Source organism: Seriola dumerili, unplaced genomic scaffold, assembly GCF_002260705.1.
Source record: "Seriola dumerili isolate Sdu_G_001 unplaced genomic scaffold, Sdu_1.0 BDQW01000003.1, whole genome shotgun sequence".
Lineage (NCBI taxonomy): Eukaryota > Metazoa > Chordata > Actinopteri > Carangiformes > Carangidae > Seriola > Seriola dumerili.
Genome location: NW_019174258.1, coordinates 14,066,419 through 14,092,321, shown reverse-complemented (window position 1 = coordinate 14,092,321; position 25,903 = coordinate 14,066,419). Strand labels below are relative to the sequence as shown.

Sequence of the window (25,903 nt, the reverse complement as noted above, 5' to 3'; positions counted from 1 at the left end):
TGGGCAGTGCGTGGCATTCAGGTGGTGTAACTTGACCACTCAGTCAGTCAGTCACGGACATTTACGTTTATAGGGTGGGACCCGCTGTTGCGGTCCAGCCAAAAAGAAGTGTATAGAAAAATGTAGAATAAGTTAATTTCCTTAAATGTTGAACTATTCCTTTATGGTGTACTTGATATGTAGTGGGCATGAACATCTTTCTAGTTGTCTTTAATGTGAGTTACTGTGAGTTGTTTTTGGAAATGTGCCAAAAGTTGATATGAGTTCAGAAACTCTGCTGGTGTTTTCTCTGCGGTCCTTTTGGATCAATAGGCAAGCTGTGACCCCTGTAAACAGTGAAATGGAGGGTCACAGTTTTATAACTTCAGAAAAGTCACACAAAGAGCTACTGTGATCAAAGAGAAAACAGCAGAGTTTGAAATATATTAGTATTTCAGTTGAAACTAAATTGAACTTTGTATATTACAATGTACCTTTGTTGAGCTAAAATACATCATTACATTAGCTTGCTGTTACAGCAGCTATCAGTGAATCAGCTATTTAGACGTTAATGGATTCCTCTGGTTGCATCAACACACAAACCACAGGAAGTTGCAAGACAAAAAGTCAGCGCTGTATACTTCAAACTGTTTAGCCTCTAGTTGTGAGTTGAACATTTTTAATATTACATCAGTTTTTAAAATTTATTTCCACTATTTCTCCATCCCTTCCTTGCCCCCTCTTTCCTCCCTTTCAGGGTGGATACCACTCGTGTGGAGTTCACTATCTCCCTCAGAGAGAACTGGTCTTTGCCCTTCCTCGCGCTGCAGGTCACTGCAATCACGTGTTACCTCAGGCCTCAGCTCACCTCCTTACAGCAGGTATACACAAATCAAAGCTACTAATCATCCTCTACCACATAGATTGGCCTTGACTCGGTACACCCAACCTATTTGTTCAATGATCTGCTGTCTCTAAAAGAGCTAGCAGTACAGCAGGAATGACTATATGCTATTAGTATCCAGTTCAGGAATCTGACCCCAGTGTGTTTGTTTGTGTGTTTCCCTCCTTAGAAGGTGATGGTGTGGTTGATGTATGTGATGACATTCTGCTTCTGTCTGACGTGGCAGTTCAACCAGTTCATCCTACTTGTTCAGGCACTCATCATATACACCATGGACTGTGCTGACTTCTTAACAACTACACAGGTATTGCTAAAAGAAGGACCCTGTAAGGGTTAGCTCCAATGATGAATTATAACAACTGGATACCAGACTCCATAATGGTGCCCATTAAATTGAATGAAAATTGCATGCCAAGATCATGTGTCAAAAAGGTTTTCTAGCTTTTTAGTTTTTTTGTCTGGCCCACTGCACATGTGCATTAGCGTTTGTCCCTGTGGCCCTACCTACACAGTCCCACTCAGTACATAGCCTTTTTAAGACTTTGAGAAAGTTGAGCACATAAAATCATGGATTAAAATTTCACAATACAGAGAACTTGTTTGCAGTTCAGGTGTTAACAGTTTTATACACGTCTTTTTTATAATCGTAGTCTATGTGGAAAGTGTTTTTTGGGCCCCAGATAACATTTTTTTGCCGTTTATAGTACAAGTGGCCACTGGGACAGATATGCAGCAAGGCTGAGTGGTGGCACTGTATCCTGCTATCTTAATACAGTCATGGTCAGTTCACCCAAATTACAAAAAAGCAATATCTTCTCACATACTTTCAATATTATCTAGCCTTGCAGATAGTTTGCTCAGTTGTTGAAAAGTTTGTCTCTGAGATTTATGCCTTCACTCAAATACAATGGAGGTTCATGGAATTTAATTTGTGGTGGTCAATCTGAGAACGTAAATCTCCTCAGTTTTTGTGTAAAGAAATATAAACTGTCATGATACTGCAGCTATTGTACATATAGGTCCATTTATTCACAAGAGGATGAAAGTGTTTGTGGACATATTTGTAAGAAAATCACCTAAATCTCAGGTCTCTGGGTGTTTAGTTAGATGTGCTGTACACTACTGACGGTAGCATATCAGACTGTATAACCTACAAATGTTGATACAAGACATACAATAAATATATAAATGAAATACAAGACACACAAACATTACATATCAGCTTGCTTTAAAGGAGCTATTTGTAAGTTTTGCTATTGCTACATAGCTAGCGTTAGCATTAACAGCTGTTTACTTATCAGTCTTAAACGTTGCGATTTCAGCATCAAACTTTCCTTTACATTCCTTACTCACTGTAACTGTCTCCAGAGATGGAAAACAACGGCAACGTTTACTTTTTCTCTATATCATTTCTTTAGCACGCTAACCAGCTAGCCCCGGCCCCTCTTGTCACTTTCCGATAGCGACTCACTGTAGCCTGAAGACGTAGTGCTGCTCAGAGCTTCTTGTTTTGTAAACGCAACGATGGCTGAAGCTCTTGTCAATTATCAATCACCACCACCTGCTCCCAGCAAGAAACGATGTTAGGCGGCAGAGAAAACTTACAAACAGTCCCTTCAAGCCATCTGTCTATTCATGATATTTAACATTTGGGGGGGACCCATTGTGTTGTGAAGATTGCATCCACTCAAAAAGTGGAAGCTAGCAAGCTAGGCTAACAAGCTTCCACTTAGCTTACTTGAAGAAGAATAATTAGTATTTTTGCCAACATTGGCAATGGAAGCATACTCCTCCCTTGCTGGTGTCTGTAGTCATATGACATAGAGGATACTGGCTGATATAAAACAAGTAAATGCTTACATTTTAAAGGAATACACCATCTTTCAAAGCAACATTTCAAAACCATGGTGATATTATCAGACCTACAAATCTCACCCAGTTGTTTTGCATCACTGTGTTGTTTTTCTAGGTGACCACTCTGTACCTTGTTCAAGTGAGTGGTCTTCTGAGTGTGTGGCTCCTCCAGTTCTGCAACTCCATGATACTGGGATCACTGGTCCTGAGCTTCATTGTAGCTGCGCTCTTCATCAGACACTGCCAGGTTAGTGTGTGTGTGTGTGTAGTCTGACTCACAGGATGTAGACTGTGGGTATAAGCCTGCCATTGACCCCTTGTCTCATGTGGCAATCCCCTCCCCCTCCGCTATCTGCCTGTTACTGTTTTCAAAATCCCCATCACTATGGGAAACAACAACAACCTCAAAGCTAGCAACCGACACGCTGAAAATAGCATTGTGCAACCCCACATTTGACATACTGTTGGTCTTTTACAGTACCAGAACAAGTTCTCCTCAACACTATTTTGCAGGGACACCATCCTGCGCGTAATGCCACCCAACACGATTGTGATTGGTTTAAAGAAATAAAAACAAGCTAGAACATGTTTCCCTGTATAGCATAATGATAATGTGTGCAGCCAAACCATTCTCCAGCACATAGACAGCCCTGTTGAGATAAAGTAGGTCTGGCTGTGTGTGTGTGTGTGTGTGTGTGTGTGTGTGTGTGTGTGTGTGTGTGTGTGTGTGAGATACAGAGAATAAAAGTAGAGTTGAAAATCAGAAAAGGCAGGAATATGTAACATTAATAATTAATATCACATGAAAAGTGAATCAGAGTCTCACAGAAAAAGATCCAGACAGTGGTGGTAGCCTGCTTACAAAACACAGATGCAAGATTAACCTGCACTGATGTGAGGAGGCCTGTGCTGTATTCAGTTTTTGCAGAGGATAATTCCAATTTGTATGCTGGAGACACATATTTCTTTTAGGTCCAAATCTAATCTAGTTAAATCAGATCTTATCACAGTAGCAATTACAGAAACATTTAATGTGACAGAATGAAAGAGGAATGGAAGGAAAGATGGAGGAAACAGGGAGAGAAAGATTTCACTTTCACGGGCATGTATAGATTATTCTAACATGTTTAGAAGTGTGGACTGGAGTCATGTGACTTGGACTCAAGTCAGACTTGAATTATGAATGTGATGGAGTTTCACGCCAACAACTCGTGACTTTACTTGGGCTTGAACCCTCTGACTTGGAATGACTTGAAATATTAAAATTTGTCATAAACAAGTGTGCAGTGTATCAACTTGTCATCTTCCTGACAACAGATTGAACTTTGAATCAGTGTAACGGCAGCCAATCATGTTACACAAGCAAGAGGGAAAGATGTATTTAGCCATGCAGACCAGCACATTATCACTTGCAGACCAGCATTTCAGGGAAGCAAATTTCTAATTTTTTATCTTTGTGCTGGTTTAAATGAAAAACATCTTCAAAAACAAATTACAGCTCTTGAGTGTCAGTGGCTGAAATGAGAAGGTTGGCTGCTGTCCTGTTAATGTGCAAGCTGTTTTCTGTGCTTGTAGCATAGTTAGACGAACAGTGGCAAAACTTCTCTAGTGAAAAGATCTGGCTGCTTTACATTAGCTTCAGTTAAACTTTCATTCATATCATTCGATATTAAATTAATCAACTGAATAGTTCTGAATCAGAACCTTAGAACAAATAGCTCATGAAAAATGGTTTATCCCAACTCAGTAGGCTATAGTTGTTTTTTCAGTGTGTCAGATACATATTTAATCATCATTTCATATCTTCTCCTCTCATTGTCAGGTTTTGAAAGGTTGTGACCAAACGGTGATGTTTCTGTCTTCTCAGCCTGCAAAATTTTGTATTTATTTATTAACTTGATAACTAGACAAATGTTGATAGATGAAGACAAATGGATTCAAGAAGTCATTCAATTTTTTTCTTTTTTTGAAGAGTGCATGGTGTCTTAGAATTCAAAACACAAAGTTTAGTTAGACTTGACTTGTGGGAGATTGACTTTAAACATCTCTGGGTTAATGTGGCTTGTTAATATTTTATCACCTGATAATATTGTTGGCCATGGCAGACAGTGTCGGTGTTTAATATCTTGATTAACATAGAGATGCATGTACCTAACACCATGTGTTTGCAGGTCAAATTTCTAAATGTCAAACTGCATTGAGAATAAAACAGATGTACTCACTAATCTCTGCTTGCTGTCTGATCACACAGTCTGGTCTGAAGACAGGAAGCCTGCTAGTTCGTCTGGGCAAACTGCTTCTCCACAGTGCCATGGTTCTCCTCCTCACCTTCACCATCAACTACCTGGCCAAGGTGCTTCTCTTCTTTCTTCGCTTGCTTCTGTCCTTCCTCTCTCACTCTCTCCTCCCTGTTTCAGTCCTCATTCCTCCTTTCCTTTACCTTGTCGTTCATTTTTCTTCCTGTCGCCTCTTCTCTTATCCTCTTGTGTCTTTTCCTTTCACTATCCCCCTCCTTTCCTCTCTCCAGCTTCTGTCCATCCATATCTCCTCTTATCTCCTCCCCTGTCTGCTGTGCTCTTTCGTTTTCTTTTTATGCCTCCATGCTGGTGACAGCTGAGGCTGGAGGCATTTTGGGTTGTCCGTTTGTCCATACATCTGTCCCATTCTAGTGAATGTGATATCCCGAGAACAACAAGAGGGAATTTCTTTAAATTTGGCACAAACGCTCACTTAGACTCAATGATGAACTGATTAGATTTTGGTGGTCAAAGGTCAAGGTCACTGTGACCTCACAAAACCATGCGGTAGCCTCCACTGCCCTGCAGTTCCTCAAATAGCTAATTGAGGCTGGCTCCAAAAGCGAGTCAGTCCTGGTACAAAAAACGGTTTTAGCTGATTTCTCCCTTCATGACAACTGACTGGGGAGTCAACTCACCCATTAGATTTTATGGCTTAAAGTTATGCTTAATTTAGGGTTTGGCCGCTTTGAGTGAGAGGTGGGTGAGTGCATGCTTGTCACAAACCGGCGTGGACCGGAGTCTCGGCTCCACACACACACCCCACCTCTTTCTCCATTTTTCGATCAGCTGGGAGTTGGGTGGAGTCAGGCACTGCCAAGATGGCTCATTCTGAACTTCAAAACCACTCTTTAGAAACCTATGGGTGACGTCACCGATGCTCCGTCCATCTTTATTTACAGTCTATGCACAAAACACAGTTTTGGCCTCTTGAATGTGATATCTCAGTTCGGGCTTGAGGGAATTTTTTGAGATTACGCATAAACATTCACTTGGACTCAAAGATGAACTGATTAGAATTTGGTGGTCAAAGATTCACTGTGACCTCACAAAACGCATTTTTGGACATAGCTCACAAATTCATACACTAATTCTGACGCAATTTAACACAAATATCTAGTAGGATAAAACAATGAAGCGATGACATTTTATAACCAAATGGTCAAAGGTCAACTTCACTGTGACATCTAAATATTCTGTAAACACACCTCTAGCTATTTTTCAACCTATAACTCAGGAAGGAGACACTGTGACCATATTTCCTGCCACTTGGCTGGTTGGTGGAGGCTTACAACCACAATTGTGTTAACTCAAAATTTTTCTCGTACCTCTCGTCTCTCCCTCCCCTCCACTCCTGTTTCTGCTCCTCCCTTTCTTACTTTCTTCTTACAGCTGCTTCACCCCTCATGTCTTACCCCTGTTTCACTACACTTTCCCACCCACACCCTCCCCCTGCTGCAGCCCTCCTCTCCTCCTCCTCCCCCTGATGTATCTAAAGTTAGTAGTTCTGATGTGAGCTCACTGTATGATCTCAGCTCGGTTTATTTACTTTTTTATACATCTCAGCACGCGGATCTTTAGCCCTAACAGGATTACCTTGTGTGTGTGTGTGTGTGTGCGTGTGTGTGTGTGTGTGTGTGTGTGTGTGTGTGTGTGTGTGTGTGTGTGTGTATGTGTGTGTGTTCACAGAAAGTACTTCAGCTCAGATCAGACGAGCACATCTTCAAATTCATCAAGTCAAAGTTTGCCTTGGGGCCAACAAGGTATGAACGCACACTCATACGTACACGCACAAACAAAGATTCATGTGCGTCTGTTCTTGAACACAGTCGCACAACACTTTTATAAACCCATATTCTGGCATAGGGACATGTTCCCACACAGTGCATACACAAAGTCGGCACACTTCTTCACTTGATCCAGCTTGACTGTATTATTCACTAAGCACCCATGTTGTAGCACCTGCAGTGTTAGTGTGTGTGAATAATAGATGTCGGGGTAATGCCAACAGGCCTCCCATCGATCAGATACTGTGTGTGTGTGTGTGTTGAGCAGCTCAGCCACTGGATAGCTGCCTCGGGGTGGCAGATAACACAGCTCACAACCTAACGCCACACAACTGGCCCTTCAATTATTCAGGAGGCTGTGGAAAATGCAATGCTTACACTACACTCTATCTCTCTTCCTGTTTCTCTCGCTCGCTGAGATTTCTTTCTGCTCTCCAGCTGTGTCTTCTTTTTTATTTTTTTATTTTTTTTTATCTCTCAAGTTTTGTTCTATGTTTTGTGATATCTCATTTCTCAATTCAATCACTTATCAGCACGGCTTTGTATCATGTTTATACTTTATATTCACGCCACACTGAGATAATAAACTTCTTTTTCAAAACATTTGTGGACAAATGTTTGTAGAGCACAAACGTTTAGTGAGCAAAGTCATGCGTGCTTAGCGTGCACACAACCTACAGAAACTTCCGCTTCATCAACACATTTCTCTAACCCCCTTCCCACCGCCTCGCATTTGTTTCCTCCTCCTGCAGGGACTTTGATGCCAGTCTGTATCTGTGTGAGGAGGCCTTCGGCTTGCTGCCCCTGGATACACTGGAGCGACTGGCTGGTACCCTCCTGCTGTACCCCTACATCCTCACGCTGCTGCTGCTCATTGGCATGTTGGTAGTGGGCGCACTGCAGAACTTGAGGTAGGTAATGGCCGGATGGGACACGAAAGAGGGAACATGGGAGGAGGGGGAGAAAGTGTCCTCATAAAACTTTGGAAAATCCTCGCTGTCACATGCTTGGAAGATGTATATGGTATTACACCAATAATATTCAAATGAATCAGACAGTTTGAAAGTATAATTTCCCCATTGTGTCTTACTCTTCTATCCATTCTGTTGATGTTAATTATTGAATTAATTATTGGCAGTTTGTGATCTCCTCAATCTGCCCTTGTCTGTTTACAACACAACCTGAAAGCTAATGACCAGTCTTGTATGAGGTTTGTGGGTGTATGGCCTTTCTTTTATATCACAACCTTCAAGCCAACCTTTATCTTTTTGCAACTCACTTTTTTTACTGCTCAGTTATGTCTTTCATTATCTTATAAGTGGTCAGTCATGTATCCAGGATAATGTTGACAGAGCGAAACAGCCAATCAGGATGATTATTAAGTGATTATTATCAAGATTATTAGACAGCTGTAGGGAACTCCTCAGTTGTCTGCAGGTGTTTTGTGCCTCTGTGCAGTTGAAAAGCCTTTTTTTCCTTTTGAAGGATTGCAACCTGCAAATTGGTATCATCAGTGTGTTGCTCCCAGACACAGCAGGCAGCTGTTTTTCGCTGAAAAAGCTGCCGACCACCTACACTGTCTGCCCAGCACCAAATGAAAGACAGACAAAGATAGTTTGTGAACTTGGTGGAGCATTTAGCAGCTAAAGACCAAGATATTTCCCTCAGGAATTAGTGGAGAGCAAATTAGAGCTAATAGTGAAACGAGTGAATATTGGACTTTCGTGAATAGAAACAGGATTCCAAATGAATACTGATGTTGCTCTGTGTCTGCTTGATGTGTAAATAGGCAACTATTTGCTAACAAGTTCATCATATGGATTAAAAAGGTGATGGCATGTCAATGTTGTGTTTACAGCTTGTTTCAAAAATCAGTTAATGCAGATTTCAGATGTTTTAGGATTGAAATTATTATTGTAATCCTTCATAACCATTCCACATTAACCTAATTTTACACAGTGACCATTTACTTTTCCAGAAAATCTGTATTGAATCAATGACAGTTCATCCACTTCTGCAGTCTTTATTGTAAACACTACATGCTAGTTGACACATCCATTACTAACAATGTAGAAGGAAGAACATTAGTGTTGCCAGTTAACCTGCATGTCTTTGGACTGTGAGAGGAAGCTCTGGTACCAGGTGGGAAGCCACACCTGCACAGGGAGAACATGCAAACTCCACACAGAAAGACCCCAGGTCGAACCCAGAACCTTCTCTCTTTGATGCATCAGTGCTAACCACTGAACCACCGTGTCGCCTGAGAAGGAAGCACAGACGATAAAACATAAATTCTATTAGTCAGTATGCGAAATTGAAAACATTTTAATTTATTTGTAACTCTTCTCATTTAGAAACGACTAATTGTTCCATAAAGTGATAGCTCACATTACACCTTGTTTCAGCTATATTTAGTATTTATATTTAGTATTTCAAATTTGACAGCAATGAGCATGTTAGTGTGTTTCCTTGGTAGGAGACGCTGATCAAAGGAGCTAGTGAAGTGTAAATGAATGGGGAGTTTCAGTCCTTCCAGAGAGCAAAGGGAGTTTCATCTGAGAGGAGGACATCAGAATGGCTATCAGGAGGCAGAAACCCAGTCACAGTGGTTGCTTCATGCTCTGAAAAACATTTTACCAGCTGCCTCTCAAAGCTTCATTTGCCTGTGGGGCAAGGTGAGGGGCCACATTGAACTAAACACATTAGCATATCATCTCGCCCTCTGCCGTTGGAGGGCTGGAATACTAACCTTGTAGAACAAAGGGCTATTTGGCAATTCAGGAAATAATTTAATTCAGTTTACCCCACCTCACATAGAAGGAGACTGGATTTGTATTCAAATGGAAGCCGAAGTTTGTCTGATTTGGTGCGGGAGGCCAAATTGTGGGAGTGACATCATTGCCCTTGGGCCTCTCTCTGTTTGTCTGTGCGCTGACTCCTGCAGACAGAAATGGTTGTGGGCATGCATCCATTGTGTGTCTGCTTGTGAGCAAAACAGCTAATAAAGTCTGAATAACAGCTACTGAAATCTGAATAATCTGAATAATATCAATTACACCCACCTTACCCCTCTGCTGCTCTTCTCAAGCGTCTGGCTGTAATGTTTTATGTATCGCTGTTGCCTTGTGTTTGGATGCCTTGATCTTCAGCAGGTCTAAAGGAGGTTCAGCTGAGGAGAGGAAAGGAGCTGGAGAGGGGCGCGCGACGGCTTTTCGTCCAGATGTGGCCTATAATGTGTTGCATACACTGTTCTACGGTCTCCTCGCTTTCAGCACTATGAGGTGAGCTCATTCTCGCACACCCAATACTGTAATTGCAGGATCATGTATATGCAGATACCTGGATTCCCACACATTGCCAAGTACTCACATGGGTTTAACTCCCAGGGACTCTTCAGATGGACTTTTCCTCTTGACAGCTTGATTGCATGGGCTCGTGGAGCAGATGCTAAAATCTGAGTGCCTGTTAAATGCTTTTCACCAAGTGTTTGAGTGGTCCACTTTAGCCTTGAGCAACCTTCCACACCAAGTGCCATCCTGCGACGCTTTAGGCTCTCAGGTAGTGACTCCGCTCACAGCAGGAGCAGAAAGAGTGGACACAGTTGGACAACTGGTCATTTACACTCTGAACCACACTGTATGCTTGACACCCTGAAACTTGAACGTGTCAAGGCTCATAGTTATTTGTGCTACGCAAGGCAAAAGAAGAACACAATTGACCCTTTGTTACTCTTGCTACACCGGTCAAAATTGCACATATACAGTTTACAATGATACTGGTGACAGATTTACCATGAAAAGCCCTAGTAACTTTTGAAAGAATGGGTCTTTGATTTCAGGCTGCAGAAACCTTAGTTATAATACTTAACTTTCCTAGATTAAAATGTCTAAAAACAACTAGGACAATGTTATGTGTATTTTTGAGGTGTGTTCTTACATTATCCCAAATGTTTACAACAATTCTCAAACCAAGAGAAATTTGTAATTTTAATCATGGTAACAGTGCGTTTCATTCGGTCGCTTGTCAATTACGTCATATTCCCTATGTGCATGTGTCAGCGTTGTGGTTGTCTGACAGAAGCTAAAAATTTGCTTTTATTTAGTTTGAATCCACATTTTTAAGATTTTAAAACACTTTTTACACCGTGGTCATTTTTATCTATGTATTTTAACCAGATGAAGGATTTTCAGTCATTAGACGTCTTAAGTCGTCAGAGAAAAAAGTTGCACAAATGTGATGCAGCTCAGCTCCCAGTCCCTCCGAGACATCCTTTGTCTGCCAGATAGTGTTGGTGAATCACTGATTTTTATTGTGAAACGGCTGTTTTCAGTGTTTCTACCGGTTTTAATCCCCTGGTCCATTTGTTATGGACAGAATGATACCTCTGGATAATTCGGCTGCCTGTAAAAACGTTATCAGAGAAACGATAGGAACAGAGGTTAGCAGCAGTGTCAGCTCCCAGCCCTTCCCTGACATCCTGTGTCCACCGTATAGTGTCGACGAAAACACTGACTTTAAATGTGAAACTGCTTTATTCAGTGCTGTAACTGGTTATAATCCCCTGGTCTGTTTGTTTTGGAGAGGAGGAGACCTCTGTGGATGCAACTCCCAGTAAAAACTTCCTGAGAGACCCCCAGCAGCAGAGGTTACATACTGTGCATTTAAGCAGGCATCTCGCTCGTAACCAGGGTCCTGTTGATTTTGTAAACATTAGCCCCCTTAGTTGGTTGAAAACACCTCTTCCAATTAACCTTAAATGTTTTCATCTGAATCGTTTTTTCAAATGAAAATCTTATGAAAGAAGTTGTAAATATGCACTTGATAGCTACAGACATGTTATCATGCTGAAAGACTGAGGCTAAGGCTTTGCTTAGCTTCCCAGACAAAAAGGCAGCATCCTCACTAGATGATGAACCACGTAGAAGACATGGAAACAAAGAAGCAGTATTATTCTTGTATTGCCGTGTAAAGATTGTTAATCTAAGTGTCATGAACCGGGTGTTTTTGTTCTTTTAACCTGTGACCCCACAATCTAATGAATTAGCTCATGATGTGCTCCTTGGCTCGGGAAGTAAAGCTTGGTTACTACTGTAGGTAGTGAGCTACTTAATTGTAGCAGGTTACTGTAGAGCAGATAAACATACTGTGAAATTTATTAGCTTTATTACTTTAGCTCTTGCGTTTTTGTTTCTGAAGGACTAGAAAAAGATGCCACACTGTTTAAATGAGCATCTCTCTGACTACAGCTCCATTCACACTACTTCAGCATTGCAGAGAAATCCAAACCCTTGGTTACTTCATAACACAATTTATTTATGTATTAATAGATACTGTGTGTAAAGCACCACTATGAGCTAATTTGTAAACCTCCAAGGATGCTGAGGCCACATCCAACGCAAAGTTGGGAGGGCTCTTGACAGAAGAAGAAGGAGTGTGCCTCTGTTGAAAGTGTGACCCACATGTGCTATATTTTAGAGTCAGTGGGAAATGGAAGCACCAGAAGTGAGGTAGTTGTCCATTGAGCCTGAGGCTGTTCTGCTTGTTTTTTGGCACAGTCACTCAGCCAGGCATACTACTTTATGGGTTCAGGGTTTAAATCCAGAGCAGATGACTTTATTTCCTGGGTTATGAGAAGCATGTTGTTGGTACACCCTGAGCCCTTTAATGTATTACGCATTGTTTATACATTTTTCCCAATCTTTTTCTTTTTGTGCTGATTGTAATTTTTCTGTGTCAGCTTGTAAGATATGCTTCACTGCTGCTGCACAGTTGCTGTTTATTTAAATATAATCAGAAGTAAAAAAAAAAAAATGGTATGGCAATATGTTTCAACTGTAAAATATTTCATCTTGCGTAACATTCCTCATCCTCACTTAGCCCCATTAGCCTTCCCTTTCACATTTTCCTTGCATTTTTATGTTGTTTCTCTTGCACACATACGCTATGGCCTGTTTCTCTGGTTGACCTAACTGCATCATCCATGGGCAGGTTCTGTCACTGGTGCCACAGAGCCCTGTCACCGGCACCTGCACCCAGGCTGAACAGAAATATCTTTTCTTGTGCTCGACTTTCACATCCAGCCACCTCTTCCTAATTTCCCAAAATGTTTCGCCTCTCTGCACTGGCAGCTTTTACTGCTGCTGTGACATGCTGGCTCTTGACAAATTTGCTCTTATTGGTCACACCACAACTATTACCACCAAACAATAAGGGCTGACTGGCCTCAACCTCTGCAACAATTGCCTTGATTTTCCACACAGTGCAGTCTCTATTTTTTGGTCGTAGTCTGTGCTCTCAAGTTTCCTTTGCAGAGTTATTTTTTTGTTAGTCTTAAACCGTTTGTAATGTTTAAAGATTTATCTTAATGTTTAAATTTGTTATTATTTAAATATGCAAACATAGAACATGTACATGTATCAAGGATCACACAGCATATGTAAGCATCACATTGCTCCATCCTATTTGAGATCTATTAGTATAGGCATTTCAGACATAGGCACTCAAATAACCTCATTTCCAAATGTTTAGATTTTTGATGTTTAAATCTTTGATGTTTCAATATTTTCCAGTTCCACTGTAAGGCATTGTAGCAGTTGTGTAAGAACCCCCCCTCAATATAGCTTTTGTTGACATGCAGTGGTTGAACTTCTCAAATTAATGTAGTGAAGAAGAACATGATATGAGATAGAAAATTCCTTTCTTCACCCACTGTCTTGTACACTTTTTACACCAAAATTAGCGGGTATAAGCAGGTTTTTTAAACACAGGTAAACCCACTAAAAATGGACTTATTTTACACATCACCACATGTAGTTACAGAGCATATGCACACACAGATGCAGGGGAGAAAGAGTTAGCTACTAGCCACTGTGAAAGCCAGTAAAATTTGTGGCATGTCATCCCCAGGTTGTGACAGAGCCCCTGTGTGAGATGCTTCAATTAGTGATCGTGTGTTCTTGAAACTTATTTCGGGGCTGCAGCTCACTCTTTCATCCCTGAGCACAGTGTAGCCACGGTGTTTCTGGTTTGACAGCACCATGCCGGGCAGGTGACAGGTCTTTCACAGGTCAATGCTGATTGGAGCTGATAAATACCCACGTCTACTGCAGAGTCATTTGACCTGGGAGTAAATTACGGTTATTCCCTTGTTTCATTGCTGACAAAAGCCAGATGTTAGCAGGTGTTAATGTGTTTTTTGACCAGTGTAAAAGGGTTTTTACCTTTTCATTTATACATATATATATATATATTTGAAGCTTACTGCTTTGCGTTTTGGGTTTCACAAACACAGAACTGCACAGTAGCATGTCCTTTAAAAAAAAGCGCTTACTGAGTGGTATACAGTATTACATTTGCACATTGCCTTATTGTTACCTCCGAAGTGTCACACATCTAAAACTCCCTGTGGTGTGCAGTTTTTCCCATGTCACACACAAGCACGACTCCCAGGCCTGACTCCAAACTTTCATCTGTAATTGTCGAGTGGTACTCGTTGCGAGCATCATCACTAAATTTCCTGGGCTGGCACGTTTCAAGCTGCAAACATCATCTGCTGTGCTTGACATCCATGATTCATTATTGTGAAAGTATAATGCCTTTAACTTTAGGCTCTTTCTGAGGAGTTTTAAGAAAATCACGGAGATTACAATTGGAATCATCACTGCTTTTGCCTGTATTAAAAGAAACCTGCAATTACGCAGTCAAAAAGAAAAAGGTAATGTTCTGCTATCTGGGTTATTCATAGAAACACGGAGATGCAGGTTTTCAAAGGTTCACATAAGTGGCTAAGTGGCTTCATTTGAAGGTAGTTTTGAGTGCAGTATAATCAGTAGCTGGGTTTCTCTGTGCATGTAAATGTTGCGCATTATGTTCATGTGGTAATCGGAGTGCATGTTACATACAGTATATTTAATACATGGAGTCTGTACAGTGCATTCCTGTTAGAGTCAGGAATTAAAGAACTGATTGAATTCACACAAAACAGAAAAATGTGAAAGCTTTTAACACAGCAGTAGCAGCCAGGTGGTGCAGAAAGTGACACATTTGATTTCAGCACTTGCTCTAAAATGCTGATTAAGAGCAAAAGGCCAAAAGTGCAGAAAGCCATTTGTTTCTGTCAGACAGCTCCTTTGCATTAAAAAAAAGTATTGAGATTTATTTCTGTGAGGCTGCACTTCTTTATGCCCCCCCCCCCGCTCATGGCTCGGTCTCTGTACCTGTCAACAGTTTTTCAGCTCATTTCATTCTCTGTCTTCTCTCTGCTGCTCACTCCTCCCTGGTTAATCTTTTTCCCATTAGAACTGTAATGTGATTTGAATCAGAAAAGATCTTGGGTAATAGTGTTGTGTTTTAGACACTAAATTAAGTTTAACCATATTGGATCCATTAAATTATACTAAGCTTAACAAAACTACTAAAGACGTTCTGGTTGTCATGTTTTAATTTCATGTTCTTTACTGGGTTGAGGGAACATCCTTAAAGTGTCAAATTTAAAGAGCAACAACAATCGATATTGCCTCTCTCCCACCCTCCACCCAGGATGAAGTATATATGGACTGGCCATATGTGTGCGGTTGCAGCCTATGGCGTGTGTGGGACAGAGCTGTGGAATCCACTTCTCACCACTCTACGCTGCAACAGTAAAGTCCTGGTAGGAGCTCACAGCTGCACTCCAAACATCTGCTTTGAACACTCTTTTCACCACACAGGATGTTGGTTTTTAAAACTGATTTATAATGTGAAAGATGTTGCTGGTAGCAATGAGCATAACAGAGTTATCAACTGACAACAATCCCCCTCATTTAGCCTCTTTTAGCTCATTGTTTTGGGTGTTCTTGCCCATAAACATGACTCCAAATAAATGTTATATTACATCAGATGTTGTATTTTATGTACATATGTTCAGCATCACATTACCACACTCCTGCACAAGTAAAGAACAGTTTTAACACATATTCAGATATTCACAGTATCACTGGGAAAACGGCAGTTCAGTTATCATCCTGTCACCACAATGTGCAAACACACCTCATAAAAATGTTTTTAGCAAGTAGGAAGACATTTGGGGGATTGGACTGATCTTCTATTCACAGACCACCTTTTCTAACCCTCAGTTCATTTTCTCTGACCCAGCAGAAGCTTCTGTCAAATGATAATTAGCAGCCAGATCATTAAATGAAAACTAGGGGTGTGATATCATTTGAAATGTTTAAATACAAGCACACAATGTTTGAGTTTCATATCATTACTGTTTTGTATTGCTATAAAATCATGCTTTCATTTAAGTGTATCAGTGTCTGAAGAGAAGCAGAACCTTTCCTACAAAAATGCCATTTAAATGGACTGATTATTTGGATCAGCAAATATTGGATTAAAGAATAAGTAAACAAGACTAAGACTCTTTTAAACTGAAAACTTACATTTTCGTCATTTCTCAAAGTATTTAGGCTGATATCCAGTATTAGTGACAACCAGCATTATGTCCATCACCGGGCTCCAGTGAGCATCGGATTGATCTCCAACTCTGACATCTAACTGTGAGACATTTTGGAAGATGTCTAATTACATTATGCTGCCTAATGAGCAGTTGGATTTGAATCCACAGCCTCTGCTCTGGCCTGATGGTAACGTTACGTGTGAGGCCACTAGGTGTCAGTGTGTTCCCAACATGACAACAGCATGCATCAGATAAGAAATGATACATGGGAGCACCGCTGCTCTGCCTGTCTTTTATCTCTGTGTTATCTCATTCTGAAGCTTGTCTTCATTTTTAGGTATGTCTCTGAATCTCACTTTCTCTGCCTCTGATACGATTATATTCTCTCATTTCATTATGGCTGTTTTCTTTCTCTTGTTTTGCAGTTAAGGCTTGTCAGATATGCAGTTCCACTGGCAATGATGTGCTGCCTATATTACAAGGTATGCTGTTTTCTTGCTGGTTTATGTTCATCACTCTATTGTTGGTCTCGTTTCAGAGCCGAGTCAATTTGTGCAAAGCGTGTGCGACGATATGAGAAAAAGGGAAAATGCTGAAATGGAAGTTGCAGAAGAAAATGATAACAAGCAAATGGGTCATAACAGGATTCTAAAACGACTGCTTCCCTTTAATTTATTTTGCCATTGGAAGGGTCTAAATGACTGTCACATCCACTCTTATGTACAGTGCAATAATGAGATGTTATTTAAGTCATATCAGTAGGTGTCCTATTCTGCTTCACAGCCTCATTGAACACTAACATGCAGTTCTCCATCACTCATCTCTGTTCCCTTTTAGTTCTGGCCTAAGCTGATGGAGGAGTTATCAGAACTGAGGGAGTTTTATGATCCAGACACTGTGGAGCTCATGACCTGGATAAGGTACACACATGCACACACACAGACCCACACACCCATACTCACGAATCTAGAGCACATATCAAATTGAAGCAAATCTGATTAGCTTGTTTCCGCAGATCAAGTTTCACTTTGCCTGATGCCCTTGATTAGTCTGTGTGAACGTGCATGTGTGTATACATGTGTATCTGCACTTGTTTGTGGGGGAGTCTCGCCGATGAGTGATGAGAGCCGATGGGTCTCCATGAATAAGACATGGGGGGGCTGGAAAGGACCCAGCTGTTGGCAGAGCTCTAACCCACCTCGGGGTCTCTGTGGCTGGGCTTTCAATCAAGAGCATCAGCCTGATGGGATCAGAGATGGAACTGTGATTTGGAATGGCTTCGTACCGCGGCCGCTGTGTGTGTTTTTGTGTTTGCACATCTGTGTGTGTGTCTGTCATTTTCATCAGGTTGGATGTGGTGCGTTGGCTTTAGCAGTTCATATTGCGTACCATGTAAGAGTGCAACACATCACATCACATGTAGACTGCACTTTCAATGTTTCTTGTTACGTTTCCCTGTTAAATTCCCTCATGGATTATCCATCCATCCATTACCTATACCGCTTATCGTTTTAGCGTCACAGGGGCGGCTGGAGCCAATGCCGGCAGACATTGGGTCAGGGGTGGGGTACACCCTGTACAGGTGTATCACAGGGCTGACATACACACACAAACAATCATTCACACTCGCACTCGCATTCACGCCCAGGGGCAATTTTTAGTGTCGCCAATTAACCCAAACTGCATGTCTTTCAACTGTGGGAAGAAGCCGGGTCACCCGGAGAGAACCCGTGCAGGCACGGGGAGAACATACAGGTGAACCCCACCTCACCAGCCGGGGGCCGGTGAGGTGACAGTGCTAACCACTTGACAACTGTGCCGCCCCATATGTGAAATATTCATCTCAAAATACAAAATAACTTTACATAAAGTACTTGTCTTATAGAAAGTAGTTCTGTGTAACATCCTTGGAAAGTAAAAAGTTGGATTATTAGTATGGGTATCGAACCTGCTTTGTGCAGTATAGGTGAACATGTAGATTGTGAGTTTTATGTGTGATTTTAATTTGGAAGCCTTGTTACACCAAGAGTGCTCCCTCCCACACGCAGACAGAACCTGTGTAAGATAATGGAGATTTTCAACAGCTGTATATAATTTTTTTTTTTCAAAGTTAAAAATTGTTACTGTTTCCATGTTTTTCTTAATGTTTCAATAACTGCAAACTCAAAAAAAAAAGTTCAAAAGTGCAAAATTAGAGTTTAGATTTATGTCTTTCCCATAGATGGTCACTGTAGTTCACTTCTACTCTGAATAAGTAATAATTCAAAGCTCATTATTTCCACCCCATCATCATCAGCATGATGAAACTGAGTGGACCAGATGCGATTTTTAAGAAATGGCCAATTTTGGTCTAATCCTATTAGACAGATAGGGGGGAGAGAGAGAGAGAGAGAGGGAGAGAGAGATGGATAGCGAGACCGAGAAGGAGAGGTCGGGATTTTGAATGTATTTGTGTGTGACATGGGTTCCCTTCCCTCTGGAGCTAATCCCATTAGGCTCTGAGGATTAGGGGCTGCCTAGAGTTACCTTGGTTGGGGCTGAGAGCAGGGCGGAGCACAAAGCTTCTTGCCGCTGCGCTAATTACATTCCAGATGAAAGTGTGAAGATGAGGAAGGGGTGGTGGTGGTGGTGGTGGGGGTGGGGGTGGAGGGTATGTAATGCTGTATTCTCTAGCTGACTGAGGCTGAGGCTTTTTTGTTTTATGTGGAAAGATCACGGAAGATTATCAAACATAACAAGGGGCAGAACAAAGATAGATACATGCATATAGAAAAGAGAGTATGTTTCTTGGCCGGCTTGCATATTTATGTAAAGCTGTCAGGGTCTCATTGTGGTAATTTTAGCTGCAGGGGATGTGCTGTAAGTATGAATCATGTTCAAATGATACAGGTTGAAAATGTTTTGAAAGGGATCTAATGTGGCCTGTTGTTGAAATCGGAGAAAAATACAGATATAAGGGGATATCTATGTCTTGTCACAAGTGTGTCATTTTATAAATGTCTTTAATAAGGAGAAAATGTTTAGGAAAGTCCCTCAAAATTTTCCAAGTCTTATTTCTACAGAGTATCTAACAACAGAATTAAGATTAGGTTTAGCAGAGGATAAAGATGTTTGTTTAAAAGATGGATTTGGAGGTTTAGGATTAGATTAGCGGTAAGAAGGCCCTCACAGGAGCTAATGATACATGTCCTCATGAGTTTAGAAATGTATGTTAAGACGGGTTGATGAGGGGATTATCATAATTCTCTGGGCAATCATTCATGACCCTGGGCTTCACAGGCTTGAAGGTGTAGGTCACTGTGATAACAACAGGTAGAGGTTTGTCTGTATTTTTCACAACCATAATTCACAAGCTCCCACTTGATAACAGCGGTGGCACCTCAGCTCAGCTCTAGGTTGATACTCTGTTCCAAATGGACAGTCAATAAATCAATAGCCTGGTCATTCCACTGCCTCCAACTCTGAGTTATAGTTGTGAGTGCGCAGCTTTTAAGGTCACTAATATCACTTTTGTCTAACCTCTCTGCTTCTTCCTCGTTCTGTATCTTCACCTCTTTTAACAAACTCTCATTTGCACAGTTGTGTTGCAACAGCAGTACGGTGTAAGTCAGGCAGGGCTAATAAAAATTAAAGAAGTGATTATTTGCAGTAGCTTCATTGCTCTGCTCTCTGACTTATGAACTCAGTGCTGGGCAGGAGGAGTTCAGTGCAGTGCAAGTGTTACATGGGCTGCACGGGGAGGAGCAGCATAAGGTCAGGAACATGTAATATAAACAGACTATCAGCTCTCACAGATAACCACAGTCCACGGTACACTGCAGTCTGAAGCTGGAGTAGTGAACAAAGCTGATGATTGTTCTTTTGTGTTTACCTTTTCATTGGCACAAAGAATTTGATATTTGCAAAATATATAGCAGTCACTTGTTTTCTCTCATCATACATATTTCACCAAATAAAAAGGTCAGTCTTGTGTGGATCTGCATCTCAGTAGCCTGAGCTAATATTATTTTCTTATTTTGAAAGATTCCTTGTTTTTTTCCCCTCCTCCACCTGCTCCCACCTCCTGCTCTGAGTTGAGATATACAGTCTGTGGTCGAGAATTATGAAGGCTGCAGTGGAAGTTATTAATGAGAGCTTTGACAGCAGTTTTACTGCAAATTCAGGAGGCTCATCTAGCTACTCAGCATGGATACCCATTCACAGAAGGAGCAGGCACTGATGATATAAGTCAGCATATTTGAGTGAAACACTGATTTTGTTTATCCCACTAGTCCATGAAAATAGGCCATTTCCTTCTAAAAGACCATTATGACCATTCCAAAAATGACTAATATGAGCATTGCTCATCTGCTCTGCCACCTATAAGGATAAAGTCTGCTTCAGCTAAACTGGAAACACTTGTAGCTAAACACACCGAGAACTAGTCTTTTCAGCTATAGCATCTGACTGAAGCTAACTTTTGTCGTATTACTACAAAGGCTATTGCATGTAATATTATTTATATCTACAGCATAGAGCTGTAGAATCACTATAAACTCTCGTGACAGTAACTAAAGCGTGTCAGCTGGACAAATAACACAAATAACAAAAAGTTACGTGTTGTCAAGGTTGCTAGGTGACAGGAGCGGCACTTTGAGATGCAGCGGTAGTGTTGGGCACAACTGCCGATGCGAAGCGAAAATTCTCCGTAGACAAGACATTTAATCTCACTTTGGTTCAGTTTGGCCTTTGCGGTCGAGAACGGCAAGGCCACACCATTCATAGACAACGTCTTCCGAAGGATGCGGTCCCCTAATTGGGACACAGCTCATTTCTGTCGTCATGACAGCTTTGCCAACTCTTCATGCTTTTGAAAGGAGCATCTGCTAGCCGGCTCTTGTCTCACATTCATGCTGCCCAAATAAATCTTAAAATAAAAATGAGGAAGTAAAGAGGAAGCCTCACAGCCAAACCTGGATGAGAAATATTATGAAGGTTTTAGGGTTGTGCTGCACATAGCACATGCTTTTCTCCACATTTCAGCACCAACATCAGTCTGAAAACATTAGAGTGCAAAAGCTGCAGTTAGTTGGCAGAGGCACGCGCGCGGAGCTCTACAAAATCATAAAATCTTTCATGAATGTTGAATTTTGCCTGTCTCTCCATTTTTTTTTTTTTACAGCTTTGCATTTATTATAGATTGAAATGCCCATAAAAATACAACATTTAATGTGTTGAAGGCAGAGTCTGTAACAGGTTAGATTAATGAACCTTACCACTTACTTTATTTTTACAATGTGGGGTGCTGCAGAAACGTCTCTGCTGATGTTCTGAGGGTTGCCCACATCTGCTGTGTGAAGGATTCTTTCCATTGACTTTATTAAATATTTGTAGCCATCGCACAGCAGCAGGAACGATATTAGTGTCTCCAAATTAAGAGAGGCTGAGGGTGATTTTACACAAGTGGCGCAGCAGCAGTATCTTCATTAATTATTCACAATAATCATTAATTATCCAGATGCAGTGACAGGATCTGTTAGTATCTAACCGTAAATGAGTTTTTCTACACAACAGAGAGGTAAGATGTTACACACAGACTCAAAGTCAAATTATTTGGAGTAAAGCACCCATGATGAGTCCTGCAGCTCTATCATAACTGTCAGGACATCTTCATTTTGCTGTGGTTCCAAGCTCTGTTGCTTCTGGAAAGTCAAAATTTACAGTATATTTTCTGTCCTGTCAAGTTTATTATTAATATAGGGAGCTCTAAGTTCTGATGCTTCAATACCATCTCACAAAAGATATGGCGGTGGTATCAGTGGTATCATACTGAACACAACTCTCCAATCAAAGATAGATAGAAAATGTTTGTAAAAAATAAAACCCATTCTATTGTTGTACTGTAGCAGTTTCCTTATTGCATACAAAGACCAATAATTACACATGGACAGGAATTCCAGCATTTTTTTAGTTATAAATTCAATGAATAGCTTATTTATTGTCTGTCCCTGACAGCATATTTAAGACATTGTTTATTAATATTTGTGTGTTGTATTAATTGTGTTTGGTACTGTCTGTCATATGGCATATTTGGTGCTTCTGTGACTTATGTTTGCCCTTGAACCACAGCCAATCTCATCTTGGTCAATTTAAAGGATAATTTCACCTAAAAAACTCTCTTATTGTCTAACCTCGAGTGGCAACCATCCATGCCCTTGAGGTGATTGAATAATCCACAGAATTAATTAAGTACATTTTAATGGGAAATCTCTGTATTTGGGTTAAGGCAAAAATCTAGTTCTTGAAAGTTTGCAGCCCTGATAACATTACATTCATTTTCAAGTGCATATTTTCTGTCTTCATCAAGGATCAGACTGGAAATACTTTTTTTTTAATGCCTTTATTGGATAGCACAGTAGAGAGAGACAGGAAACGGGGAGGCAGAGAGAGGGGGAATGACATGCTGTAAAGGGCCGTCCGATGCGGGATTCGAACCGGGGCCGACTGCAGCGAGGACTGTGGCCTCTATATATGGGGCACCTGCTCAACCCACTGCGCCACTCGACGCCCCGAGACTGGAGATACTTTTTGAGGGCTTATTCTCTTATGAACTCCAGTCCAGAGAATCAGGTCCAGCCACTGTCCGAAGTTGATTCAAACATGTAGCGAAACTACTACACTTTGATTTTAAATTTTGTTTTTAAAATTGGGGCACCACCTTCTATTGAATGTAAATATATGAAACAATGAGTCTTATCAGGCGTTTAAGCTGTCAGATGTTACATTTCACAACTTCGCCATTTTATATCATACAAACATGGCTAATTAAAAACAAATTTTTGTAAAAAAAAAAAAAAAAAAAAAAACATTTGAAGTGTAATATTAGCTGGGTTACTGAATAGTTGGACAACTAATTCTTGTTGATTCCAACGTGCTCATGTTATATCATAAGCAATACATGGCAGCGAGAGAGATAGGGGGAGACTGTGGATGTGTTTATGATTTCCAGTTTGTTGAAAGATGTCTGTTTCTGTTCTCGAGTGTGATATCATTATCTGGTCCTTAGATTTACAGCTGGTATAACACCAAAAGGCTGCAAAGTGCCAGGTTCGGCTGTTACTTATTTTATCATGACAAAACATCAGCCTCTTTTGGGTTGGAGGAAGGTTATTCAACGTCCATTCAGTGTTTATTCTGACACTTTTCCCAAGAGTTGTGAGAAGGTCATTTGGTGAGTACAGGGAGTCTGCAAAACTTTATTCACCTGCTTTATCTTTCAGTGGAATGCAAAAATAGAGAGTTGTCCTACACACATGTAGCAAACAACGGGAAATTGTATGTGGAAATACTCCATTCGGTTTAGGTGAAGGCTGATGCTTGGTTAGAGCATGCAGGACGCAGAAAAAAGGGGATGTTTTTATTCTTCTGGTTTTGCACCAGTGGCATTATAGAAACATGCCCATCAACACACCCACTCACTCACTGTGAATTCTCCAGACAGTAACCTGCACTATTTACACATGGGCTCAATTGGACATTACACAGGCTTTGTATTAGGGAGCTGGCAGGGTGTGAGGTCTGTCTAATGTCCGGTCTAAATGTCCAATTTGCATTTTCACGTACAGCTCCTCTGGGTAATGTCTAGATAAGTTCAGGGTTGCAGTGCATTTGTGAAATCATTATTGGACTACTGTGTGTTTGTGTGTGTGTGTGTGTGTGTGTGTGTTAACATCATAGGAGTAATCAAGAGAACTGTGTGGAGAGTTTGCCTAGCTGAACTTTTGTTTTAATTGAGTTTCATCATAGAAATTGAGCACTTCAGATCAAACATCACTAAAAACACAAGACAACCTCAGACCTACACAAGAAAAAGAAAAAGTAAACTAATTTATACTTTATAATCACTTTAGAAATAAATAACATTAAATAAAATAAATGAAAATTCTGTTGCATGATATATATGTGTATATATTTCACCTATGTTTACACATCTGTATATGCTCCAGTTCATATATATGTCATATTTCATAGATATGTTAGATTGCTCCTTTTAGGCTCTCCAAGCAAGCCCAGGTAGGCCATCAAATATTAACTCTCATTTCTTTGGCCTAAGATGGGTTAGAAAAGGATCACATATTTCAGACAACTTAAAAGGTTTATTTGTCAAAGTTGGACAAAAAGATTCATTAGGGATCAGACATATACTATAATCCTTGTACAATAGCAGGGATTTTATAATTTACCAGCCTTTGCAAAATATATTTATGAGCTTCGTCCACTCAAAATGGACATTGGAGGAGGTGAGAAAGTTTGGAGGCCACTAGAGTACTATAGACCCAGATGAACTATCAGTAAAACTTAGGGCTCAGAGGGAGTGCTGCAGTTATTTGCAGGAACCTTGGACAGACCATTCCATCGCCAGGTTCACCTCAAAGGGGTCCATTTCAGTGTTTCCTGCAGAGATCATAGTACCAACTGACTTAGTTAAAAGCAGTGTTCCATTCGCCCCCCTCTCAAATGTGAACCAAGTGATATGCCCTCCTCAAGTCCAGTTTTGTGAACACAGTGGCCCCTTGTAACAGTTCAAAGGCAGTGGAGATGAGTGGGTGGGGATACCTGTTCCTAACAGTGATGTTATTCAGTACATGAAAGCGGAGGCATGGTCCTAGGGTCTTATCCTTATTTTCCACAGTACCCAGTACCCAGCCCCAGCTGTGGAGGAGGACAGATGGATTATGCTTGTTTCCAGGGATTCACCAATGTACTACATGGCCTTGCTCTCGGGGGTTGGACACAGAATACAAGCACCCCTTGGGGGGACATTTGCCCCTCAGGTGGCTCAGACCTTGTTTGAGCACCTCTTTAATATCCAGATATTCAGAGGGAACATTGCAGAAGTTGGGAAAATCTAAAGACTGAGCTGGTGAAACAGGGAGGCATAACTGACTCTAAATAGACATCGTGGCGGTGAGAACTCCACCCCAGAATGGTCACAGAGGTCTGGTCAACTTGGTGGTTATGATTGCATCACCAGGGTACTCCAGATTGAGCGACTGCCCAGAGTTGATGACATGAGTTGATGATTTCATGGGGGTTACCTGACATGCACATGTACTGAAGAGCCATGCGTTGGGTGATGTGGCGAAGGAGATGTCCATCGAGAATGCTCGATTTGACAGGATCCAGCGGAGGCTCCAACTATAGCCCCAGCTTGACCGCCAGTCCCTTGTCCATTGAATCAGTGTCAGCCCCTGAGGAGAGGAACAACACCACTGCATGCACCCGGTACTGAAAGATGAGTTAAGCATGTTGAAGAGGATTGGATTGTGAGTGTGAGGGTTTTCAGGGCTTGTCTCACCGGCACCCTCCTAGTTACTGGTGAACACTGGCTTTTACTGGACAAGTCCCTTGGAAGTGGCCAGACTGACCACAGTCCAAGCAAAGTTTACCTTGGAGCCATCAAGTTGCTCTTCCGGGGTGAGTTTGTTGCAGCCCAGCTGTATGGGGTCAGAGGAGTCCTTCATAGTTTGGGAAGAGCCGGCAGGTGGCAGGGCAGGAAGTGGAGGAACTGCCAAAGTGGAAGAAGCCGCAGGGAACGGAGTTGGGAACGGTTGGGAACTACTGGACTGCCCTCTTTCTCTTTATGCAGTTCTTGGAGATGGTGGTT

At 41.2% G+C, this 25,903-nt stretch overlaps 1 protein-coding gene across 1 annotated transcript in view; it reads left to right on the top strand.

The window, feature by feature from the left end:
• Positions 1–25,903, top strand: part of dpy19l3 (dpy-19 like C-mannosyltransferase 3) — a 68,284-nt gene that overhangs the window by 21,394 nt on the left and 20,987 nt on the right. The window contains exons 7-16 of the mRNA XM_022742417.1: positions 737–860; positions 1,053–1,187; positions 2,853–2,984; positions 4,989–5,090; positions 6,724–6,797; positions 7,574–7,732; positions 9,971–10,102; positions 15,360–15,471; positions 16,683–16,739; positions 17,095–17,177. Coding sequence (XP_022598138.1) covers positions 737–860; positions 1,053–1,187; positions 2,853–2,984; positions 4,989–5,090; positions 6,724–6,797; positions 7,574–7,732; positions 9,971–10,102; positions 15,360–15,471; positions 16,683–16,739; positions 17,095–17,177 — 1,110 coding nt within the window. The remainder of the gene's footprint in view (positions 1–736; positions 861–1,052; positions 1,188–2,852; positions 2,985–4,988; positions 5,091–6,723; positions 6,798–7,573; positions 7,733–9,970; positions 10,103–15,359; positions 15,472–16,682; positions 16,740–17,094; positions 17,178–25,903) is intronic.